Raw genomic sequence first — 11,514 nt, 5'->3', positions numbered from 1 at the left:
AGTTCATCGACACAGTGACCAACTTAAGCTCAAGTGGAAATCTGAAGATGAGATTCTCAAATCAAGAGCATCTTCTAGGTGTGATACTGTTTATCAGTCAAGAATAGCTCCTCGGCATGACACTATACGTCGGAATTAATTATGTCAGCTGATAATTACAATATACCTGTGATAATCAGCTGATTATTCGTGGAGGGGGTTTGATTGTTGTCAGTTGTCATTGTAGGTTAGTCTTCTAGTAACCAAGTCGGGAGACGGTTGTCCTGTAGGTCTAGTTTGTGCTCGCCCAGTTCAAAATGGTGGAAAAGACTTCAAGCAGTAAGTTGTTTAGTAATTTTTTGCTACCAACACATGAGTTTTCAATTTATTTTAAGTATGTCGAGGTTTTTTGTTTTTATTTATAGTTAAGGTTGTTGAACTGTTCAAAAATGTGTTTACAGTAGTAGAGTAATTTTTACTGGTTGGAGAGAATGTAATTTTGAATACCATATCAGCTATTTCATCTTATTTGGTTTTCACTTTGTATACACTGCCTTAAAGTAGGCCATCCACTAATTTTAAATGTACCAAATACATGGAGTACCAATTATAAATAAGAGATTGTCTAAGTAAATAATATAAATATGTAAAAATAACCTCCTTCCACAAAATTATAATCAAGTTGGTATAACACAAACATGAAATACTAAAGCTAATAAATCAAATCAAATCAATAAATAAGCTAAGCATATTATTTCCTCGTCAAATTTATGGTAACCAGAAAATAAGCATGAAGACTATTAGAAGGAGAAAACTATGGATTTAGAAAAAATGTTTGTTGAATAACCTCTTAATCAGCATATTAGGTGTTAATATTTTTAGAAAGTAAATAAAATCACGTCTAATAACGTTGAAACATATATTTACCCTTTCATTGGTTTAACAAGTCAGAAAATACACATGAAAGTGATAGTGGTGATCGATTTCGATTAGATAATCCAATAATCATCAGACCCAGTATCCAAATGATCTAAATACCTGTTATTCGCCTATTTGGTGTAATGATTATTGGAGTGTCCAATCGAAATCGATCATCATTACTATTTTCCATGTTTTTTACCGTCTTGTTAAAACAGTTAAAGTGTAAATATAACTCAGTGTTCTTAGAAAAATGTATATTTACTTTCCGTAAAATATTTGTTCTAGAATAAAGTTTCGAAACCCTTTAAAACGTAAATTGGTTATTTAAAAAAATTATTGATGCACTGGCGCATTGGAAGTATTTGTAGTCCAATACTTCATTCAAAATGTTCTATACTGAAATAACCATTTGTACTTTAGTCTTTTGGACACTATATTTATTTTTTCTTGAATTCGCTCTTTTTAATCTGTGGTTTGATTATGTTTAAAAAAATATAGGTAGGTAACCGATTATTTTCTAAGTTTTATAATAAATATTTAAGAAATGCTATTATTGAAAACTTACAAATTTAGGTGCGCATCTATTTATCCCTGATACAATAATACAATATTTTTTATTTAGAGAAATTCTAGAATTTTAAACAAAATGATTTGTCCAGGTATTTTGCAGTCGTATTGAATTACACAGTAGCTCAAGTGCTTGTAAATAACAATTACAAGAATGGATTTCCTGTCTCATACCAGTGAATTAACAATTGCATTGTTCTTGAAATTGACGTATTCCCTTACAAGATGGACATTGCCTTTCAACAGTTACTTTACTTACTACTCTGTACATTTCCTTTGATCAATTACTTTACTTACTTTTGTGTACAATTATCGACATCAGTAATTTCCATCATTGCTAAAACTATTGACCTTCATGAGGTTATAGACACGATATTTTATTGTAGTCTGTTTCACTTAATTAATTTGGGTGGAATTGTAACCTTTAATTGGTTTACCTGATAAAGAATAATTGAAAATCTCGCAGTGCATTATTATATCACATTTACATTATTAACTTAATAAAATGCTTTTATGTTTGCATTAGTTGTTTCGCACGAAGAGTTTTCGATAAGGTTACTGGAGTATAAATAAGTTGTATTGAAACCTTCATTATTGTCAAGCAGTGTCAGACATGTTGATGCACGAAGGACGGGTACTCTGCTAGTCACTTATAATCTGAAATAAAAATATTCTATTTGAAAAAATAAATATTTTTGTACCTAAAGAAAAAAACGTTATTTGCAAATACTAAAAGTAGTCCAATGGGCCTTGTTAATTATAGATAGTATGAGTGATTAGTTTTTACAAAATAAAAGAGATGAAAAACAATTGATGGTTTATTAACATGGTTGAGAACAAAACTGATAAAAAGTAAACAAAAAAGTAAATAAATCATAACAATTAATAACATATGATTTCATCCTCAAATGGCAGGCAGTTGATAGTATACATAGTACTTCTAACAGGCCTGTTGTTCGTTATGAGGCGTTCGGTTCCTTTTCAGTGTACTGATGTTTCTAATTTTGTAGTCAGCACTCTTTTTTTCGTTTTTTACAATTAGTAGATACAATGTATTGGTCAATTGCGTCTAATATTTTCATTTAACATTTTAAAAACTAAATCTACATTTGAACTGCCTTGTTGATAGTACATAACAATCTATTTTTGACCGCTTCTCTGATGTAGATTTTAAAATTGCACAAATCATAAAAAAACTATACCAAATAAAAGAGAATATTTAGTTGAATCCAGAGCACTCAGAAGTAGCCATCATAAACCAAAACTAAAACTCCAGAAAGGCTTAAGAAGTTAATATAGAATGTCTACTCCTACAATTAAAGTCAATTGTGGAGCATAAACTGCAAAATCTATCTTAAAGTATTCAAAGACAATAGTCCTGCACACTAATAAACCCCACAATCAATTATTTAAGTCTATAAACATACAATAAATATAGTTTCCATTACACCTGGCCAGATTATTTGCATGCACCTGTGCAGAGAGCACCTTGCATCTAGACGTGCCATAGTGAACGTGAGGTTGTATAGGTCAAATGAACTGGTTCTATGATAATTATTGGTTGAGAACCCATTACACGCTGACCTGATCAAATCAAACTGAAGTTAATAAAGTAACAGTCATCGTTTTTACAACCGAAATGTTCAAATTGTTTGATGTTTCGTGCTGTTGGTGTGTTCTGCGAACAGGGAAAATGGGGTATGATTTTTCCTGTGTGTTTGAAATGTTGGCTGCACTTTAGTATCCGACCTACACTCATTCGAATTAATATATCGATTATTTCTTTGGATATATCAAGTTTGGTAAGTTAGGTAAGCCTAACTAACCGAATGAAATAATTGATATATCGAATAACCTATACATCGATAGTTTTCATTCGAATGAGTGTATGACGGATATTAAAGTGTAGCCGAAATGTTTTAAAGATTACTTTTATGCATTGTTATTTGGTGTTCAAGTTTTAAGCTTTATATTATTTTGATTGTTTTCTAAAAATTGTTTTCTATTGGTAGATCGACTAACCGTAAACAATTGCTTTGTTGTTGATTTTTATTAATTTTTAATTTTAGGTGCTGATGCAGTAAATAGTAAATAAAAAAAATTTAAAAAAATATTTTACCAAAAAACTGGTCCCACACAAATAAAGTATAACACTAACAGCAAATAACTTTCAACTATGAAGACGATAAAATGTATTTACTATATAAATTGAATTCCATCAATTGGACTAACAAGTCTATTAGTTTATTCTGTACAAAAATTACTTTTTACATACTACGATTTTTCACATATGCAGTAGTTAAAAAGATGTTGGGGCTCAGTCAAGTGTCTTTGTTTTTTGTATTAATTTAAATATCTTTGTATATAACAGTCGATATGTAATTTCATCACATGACCATTTCCATTGTTGAATTCACTCACCACGAATCACCTCTCATAACCACAAGTATGCATTTTGTCCCTTAAAAATAAACCTCTTTTATACCAAAACCTTAGATTTTTTCCTTTTAGCGAATTTCCCTATAGGGAAGTAGCTATTACCGTAGGTGGCATGGTAAGACCTAAGCCCGGGAGCGATTTACTTTTTCATTTTGATGTCCCCAGAGGCCAAAAACACCATTCGTTCAAATTTTTATATATGTATATATATAGATTTATATATATATGTGTCCGTGAACGCGATAACTTGAGTAATTTTTGTCCTATTTTGATGAAATTTGGTTTAAAGGTGTAAAGCGGGATAAACTTGAATGAGTTCGCGAACCAGCATGGTCCACATGGGAACAGGGCTTTACGGGGGGTTTTATGGGGTAAAAATTGGTTTTTCTCACTTATGACCCTCAAAACACAAAGTTTCCCAATTTCTTTTTATACCTTTTTAAAGAGCTTAAAAAAACAAATAATTTAGTATATAAAAGTATTTTTGTACGGTTATTGGTAACGGAGAAATTTTAAAAAGTTGTAAATTTAAAATTCCCATGTTATTCTTATGGAGAATATTGTAAAATGTTGTAGTTTGGTTGTTTATGGATATATTTTGATCAAACTTGGCAAACTTATTTATTTTGTACTAAGCTATTAATATTTTACTAAAAAAAACACTTGATTAGTTTCCTTGTAGCAGCAAACCTAGGTACTCGACCTATAATGTTATTTAAATATATTTAATTGAAAATCAATTCAGACAAATGGAAATTCGCTTAGTTGTCAGGTTTGCTGCGACGGGGATATTTATATTATAATTACACCACACAGTTGGCATTAGATTTTTATATTTTTGTTACACAATTAGGTATTTATTTCGTTCTTTAACTACATATATGTGTAATTGAATTTCTATAAATGAATGGAAGATTAAGACTGTTTTCCCTTCAACCACTTACAGTTATTTCACACTTAGAACTAGTTTCTTCACGCACGATTTTACTATTTGTCTACCCAGCAAAATATAACACACGTTCCTGGTCGTGAATTGGGTTTTAAGGAGCAGTGATGCAACCTAACTAGATAATACTACCTCTGAGTGATGGGATTTTAATGCCGCACGTGTGGCAACACTGCAGGTCAGAGGAAACGATGATTGTTGTGCGAAAAACAGCTGTAATTGCTTCTGGAAGTCGAAGAAGTTTCCAGAGATTAGTTTCGCAAATAAAAGCGGTTGAAATTGTTAGATAAACGTGTTGTGCTATATTCTTGATACAAACTATTCCTTGGTGGTAGGTGTTTGAATGAGCAACTGGATAAACAATCAACAATTATATTTTAGAATGAGCTATTGTTTCATGATAGGGAGGATGCAAACTTAAAGATAAATGACGTAGGTTTTTTAGGGGTTTGGAAAGGTTAAAGTATTATTTATTTTGTAAGCAAAGTTTTTTTTTCCCCAATCAGAAGTCTTCAAGAATGTTATTACTATATTTTCAGCTATAGTTTGAACACCTTTAGGTATGTTAAGTGTGAGATGTTTAAATGGTGTTGAAGTCATCCTAATAAAGACTATATAAAACTTTAAAAAACATTTAAAAAATTAAAAATCATTCTACCCCTTTTATATTTTACCTTGATTTCAGTTTATAAAATAGAGTAGGGCCTATACCAATAACATACTAATCTATGAATATAGAGGAATAAGATATAATCTAATCCATATAATACTCTTCTATATGACCATTCTGGTTTAATTAATTAATGAGTCTGTAAACGAAATATAATTGTATAAGTGGCAAAAGACATAACAACCAGTTTCAAGTTTACAATTGAGACATTACTTATGTATAAGCTTGTATAAATTATAATAATTTTCAGGTCATCTAATACACAACACATTTTGAAGATCTTCTACTTGAAGATAAATTCTTTAATTAACGAAATGATGTAAGACACAACTGACTGAATAAAAACTATTATTAAGTGTGATCTGCGGATATAAAACCTTGAGATCACCGATATAAATTTATGGATGTTGCAATTAAGTTTACGTCGGCGCTGGTTGATTATCAAAGTCATTTCTGAAATTACTGATAACTGATTTATATATTACAGCATGACGTAAGGCATAAGTAGAAAAAAACAAAGGTAAATAAACTTTGAGAACAGCAAAATTGTCTTAATTCTAAGAAAATCGAAACCCATATCAATACTTCAAAAACAACGAATAATTTTATAACTTTAAAAATACCAAATCAGAAGGGAGCCTGCTAAATACAAAAACAAGTTCTGATAGATTTACGTAGGTTAATAGTTTTACTAGTAGTAAGGTGGCAAGACTGTTGAATATACAAATAAATTTATCAATGTTTGGAAGAATGATTTCTGATCGTCTCAATTTGTATGAAGTTATAAATTTATGTCCTTAAAAGTTCAACTTATATCAGAAGGTAAAATTGTATACGATTTTTTTTCATCGATTGATAAAAACCTGTAACAAATCGAAACATTATCAAACACTAGAAAATTATAAAACAAAAAAAGTGATACCTTACGTACACAGTGTAAACAAATCGTAATATGTGAAGCTTTCATTTTGTGTAATAGTATATCACGTTACTAGCCCTGAAAATAGGTGTTAAATTACGAGTCCGGTAAACACAATCTGGACGAGTGACGTAAGATATTTTACCTAACCCGCCATGTTAAACTTCCCTATCCCAAGCGTGATGTATACAACTTCCTTACTTCTCGAGTGATGTAAAGTATCAAAAACTCACTCAGTGATGTAAAGAAACCCATTTAAATAACATTGAGTGCTTAACTTAAAAAATATGACTCTATGGAGCCAACGACGTTCAACGCTAGAAATCAGCTGTGCGATTGAATGTTATTGTTATGATATTGTTACTCGCTTCCGCTCGTTGCACAACATTCACCTGCGTGATGTAAAAACGCTCTTATTACACTTGTAATGTAAATAGCTATTACACCATACTAACAAATTTTTAAAAATCCTTATATATTACCACCGACATAAGGACTAACAATCACTAGTCATGACCTTTAACAGAGGTTATGTTTTTCTTTATTGACTCATTGCCAAATACAGTATAATCAGCTGGTTGGTGTCCAGTAAAACTCATTACAGTACAGTATTGTATAATGAAACCCCATTTGATTAAGCTGGCGGCAAACAGCTGATTTCTGGACTCAAAATTCTTCGCTAATCTAAAATTTACATGTGCCAAGGGCAACATAGGTTAATTTTCAAGCCAACAATTATCAAGCGAGTTCACTACTATGGGTAGAGTACGTGTTTAATTTACATAGAGATTATCTTCACTTGTGAGATCATTTTATAGGTTCAAACTATGTAATACAACATTGAATCATTTGCAATACTGACCTCACTGAACGATTTAGAATCCATTTTACTTCATCCACGTAAACATATTGTCTCTAAACACGAATAAACAATTATAAAAAATAATTATGTAATGTACTGATTTTTCTATTTTCATCCCAGGCTGTAAATAAATAACTTGATTGGAATTTATTCGAAGTTGTTTTGATTTTCTGTTTATATTTCGATGTTATTTCGTCCCCTGTAAGGGCCAATTATTTATTTTATCTTAAATTCATTTTTTGTGCTTATTTTGAGCCTATTTCAATTTCTGATGCACACGATGAGATAAAAGGTTTTCAATAAACATCCTTGCCTATTAATATATGATGATAATATTGTACAACATAAGGTAGGCTTTAAAATATGGTTTAGCAAAATCATTCGCACAAATTAGGCTTGTGTTGGCTCTAAACTGGAAACTGTGCTAAACTATTTAATAACCGATCGTTACTAGTACTTAACCTTTTGTAACGTATAATTACACTAGTGTAGGTAGACAATTTGTTGAACAAAGGGGATTTTCTTGCATCACTTCCGATTGTAACATCATATTAGTAATCATATTCAAGCCTCCAACCTACATCCATTATTTTTATGCTGTGGTGAGTTTAAAGTTTCTTTGAAAGAGAATATGATTGACGTATTCTTGCTAAATCGTACCGGTGGAATATGTGGAATATTTTTTTCTATATTTTTTCCTTCGATTAATACCATCACGTAAGAGATGTTTTAAAATAAATTTTAATTTTAGATCTATACTATAAAATGTTCTTGCTTCGCTGGATATTAAAGCAATATAAACAACAATAATTATGAATCTATAAAATATTAGCCTGTAATAAATTACACATTTTCCACTATTTAAAAAAGTCGAGAAGTAAGGCGAACACATTTTAGCCTTTAAGGTGAAATATCTTCATTCACGAGAAAAGAACATAATTAGAACAGATTTTGAAAAATAAATAAGCTATATTATGTTGCATTGTGGGTTCATATTTTGTTACGTGTATTATGATTGTTTAAAGAAATTTTTAAGTTTTTTAAGCAGTTTGTTTGAAGAATGTATGTCTTAATCTTGTGTGATGTACATTTGGATGCATCTTGATACACAAATATTTTTAACATCTAATTAACTATTTTGGTTGGAACCCAATGTAGAGTCAGAGGATTTTTTATGGGTAAAAAATTTGTTTAACTGACAGATGACCTTCATTGGGCTTTGATTGGACGATTATGACTAAATAAACAGCTGGTTTAGTCAGTAAAATACTACACAAGACATTTCATTTAATACCATACTCGCCCTTTAGTTACAGTTCACCAAGTTGCACCCCCATTTGATGGTACAGTAATCTGGTAATGCAGTATTTTTATTTACAATTTTCCTCAGAACTTTACTGTTACTTTTATAGCAAGTGTCCATAATATGAATCAGTGCCAAATTCACGACTTTTTACACGTTCACTTTCCTATGTTGGACTCATTGAAGCTCTGATAGGCAGTCCTTGTACTGTAACATGTTATCAGGGCCTGTCACGGTGACATGTAGCCCCAATATCCTGCTGATATCTGCTATACTATATGTTATGCAAAATCACGTGGTCACTCACGTGACCTTTGATAAGTTGACCAAGTAGTACCAGACATAATTACAGGTTTTCCATTTTTTACTTGACGCTTTCAATCACATTTTTAAAGTAAATCTAGTATATAAAGGAGAAGAAGCCATGCAGAACGTTATCAAAATTAATGAAAAGTTATAAAATATTATCAAACGACAGAGTATACAGCTAAAATAAGGGAAATCTTAAATTTGGAACTCCAATAATTTAATCATCCAAAATGTTTCATAGCAGTAATATATTTTTACAATCCTCAAAACGAAAAAAACTAGCATGTATGAAAACTGGTGAATTTACAAATTCGTGATTTATTAATCATAGAACTATTTCAAAATAATAGCAGGCCTACATAAGAGTGTAGTGTACAAAAATAGAGTTTGAGGTATTACTTATATTAATTGTTTTATTTATGCATAGTCTTTAAGATTTAAGGTAAGCAAATTTGTCATAAGTACATTTTTAGTTCCATGTATGCTTCAAACTTGAGAACAATTAATACTTGCATTTAAAATTATTTAAAAACTCATTTCTGAATCATATAACAGAGAAATTTTATGTCAAATGTAAGTTCGAATTCCTTAATTAAGGAACACCGATCCTTAAAACTAATTTGTATTTCGTTAAATACTAATTGAAAACCAGTATGCTACGTACTATTGTGCGATTTGTTTATGAAATTATTGTTCTATTACATTTTATGGTCAAATTTTAAGAATTTACAATTGACATAAATAAATTAGTAATATTTTTAAAACCCTCCAAAAAAACTACATAACACGTTAACTTGCAATGATTTTACGGAAAACAATTAGCATTTTGGTAACAACTACACCAACATAAAATTATGACAATTAAACTTGAAGAAATTACAAAATTGGGCCACAACTTTAGTAGTAGATTTTGGGAGAAGGTTAAGACCAAGAACATGCAGTTTCCATGAGACAGCCCTGCAAAAGCCTAGATAAGACAACTTGTTTTGACTACTACCATGACCTTGTCTCTATCATGTAGTAACTAGTTAGCTTGCAGTTGACTAATTCACTGAAGGTGTTGAAATACAAGTTCTTCGATTTCCTTTGTCGCAGATATCTTTAATTGGTTTTTCACCACACTATCATGTTTTTGGCTGTATTACATACGTTAATTGGTGGCCGAAAGTTACGTTTTGCTGGCGATGCCAGCTGTCCATAATTTGGGGACCGAGCAGGTTTTTACAGGCCGGGGCCGCAAAATCAGCTGTCCGCTTACTTACTTAAAACATGAATGCATTTTAAATACATAATCAAAATCCATAGCATTTCAATAGAATTGTGTTATTGTCACCGTTGCCTAGCAACTATATATTTTTATTTTTGCTGATTCCTCAAATTATTTCTTCACATAACCTTAAAGTTGTAGTTGTGTTGACTATCAGTGTGCATTATTATTGTGGTGAATAGTGGTAATAGGGTATAGTGTGGTGAAAAATAGCGTTCGTACCACGGACCGAAATGGTTTTGCGGCTCTCGATCGATTTAAGTTCTCGACTTCGTCTCGAACTTAAAAACTATCTCGAGCCGGCAAAACCTCATTTTCGGCCCTAGGTACGAAATATACTATTACATAACACTCTGGAACGGGTTTGTAGAATAAATTACGATTCTATTGTTTTTACTCTCTGTATTTTGATTTGGAATTACAATTAGGTAAGTAACTAGGCTGAGCGAGAGTAATTTCAACTGCAAACAACTAAAATTTACATGAGTCTTAATTATGAGCAAATTCTTTGAGAGAGACTTATTGCGTCTGGATTCAAAAATTCGAATGTTCAGTTTATGTAAATGCTCTCTCAGAACTTCAAGTTTCACACATTTTATCACACGTGCATATAAAATATTAATACAATAAAAAATAAAAAAATAACTCTAGTTTCCATTGGCTCATCACTTTTTCAATAGCTCTATTTCAATGTCCAATCCTTCCAAAACTTTCGAACATTATCAACAACTATTTGTTTTTTGTTCTGGACAAATTCTCATACAACCATTTTGTACACAACCAAGTCCATATGCACAAACCTCTATCCATGTAGACAAACTTATACCTTTGTTATATGTTATACATTGGTAAAAATTTTTAAAGTAAGCCTTCAATTGCATGATAATCTTTTAAGCGGAATAAAAATTGATTCGAATTTACGGCACTCATTTACTAATGAATCATGTAATCATTATCCAAGATGAAACCCTAACACAATCGCTCGATTTCGAGCAGTCGCAATTATCATCTTAACCTCTTTGTGCCAATAAACACTTCACCCACAACACAATTCAATTCGCAGAATAGTTTTGTAACTCAATTTATGCAGATGTATGCGAAGGCACTTCTGTGATCAACCGTTAGTCTAATGGCTGCTAATGTTAGAGTAGGTAATCTGTCTGCTGACTGTAACTGTGACGTCACTTTAGGGTCGGGTGACTACTGGACTTCCATGTCCGGGGTTATCTTATGTAAGTAGTGCAGTGGTGCATAGACTTAGCTCATCTAGAAACAGGAATGGGCTATGAATGTTTCGAGGAATTTTTCATTGTGAGAATAATTAAAAGAGTT

At 31.2% G+C, this 11,514-nt stretch overlaps 1 protein-coding gene across 1 annotated transcript in view; it reads left to right on the top strand.

The window, feature by feature from the left end:
- Nucleotides 1–201: 201 nt before the first annotated feature.
- LOC128992303 (aquaporin AQPcic-like) overlaps nucleotides 202–11,514 on the top strand; it is a 58,962-nt gene continuing 47,649 nt past the window's right edge. Inside the window, exon 1 of the mRNA XM_054415799.1 lies at nucleotides 202–318. Within this exon, the coding sequence (XP_054271774.1) occupies nucleotides 297–318 (22 nt within the window). The 5' untranslated portion in view covers nucleotides 202–296. The remainder of the gene's footprint in view (nucleotides 319–11,514) is intronic.

This window comes from Macrosteles quadrilineatus, unplaced genomic scaffold, assembly GCF_028750875.1.
Source record: "Macrosteles quadrilineatus isolate MER2022 unplaced genomic scaffold, UCM_ALF_1.0 Scaffold_4__1_contigs__length_99947679, whole genome shotgun sequence".
In the NCBI taxonomy this organism is placed as follows: Eukaryota; Metazoa; Arthropoda; class Insecta; order Hemiptera; family Cicadellidae; genus Macrosteles; species Macrosteles quadrilineatus.
Note: the sequence above shows the minus strand (reverse complement) of the source record. Positions and strands in the feature narration are given on the sequence as shown.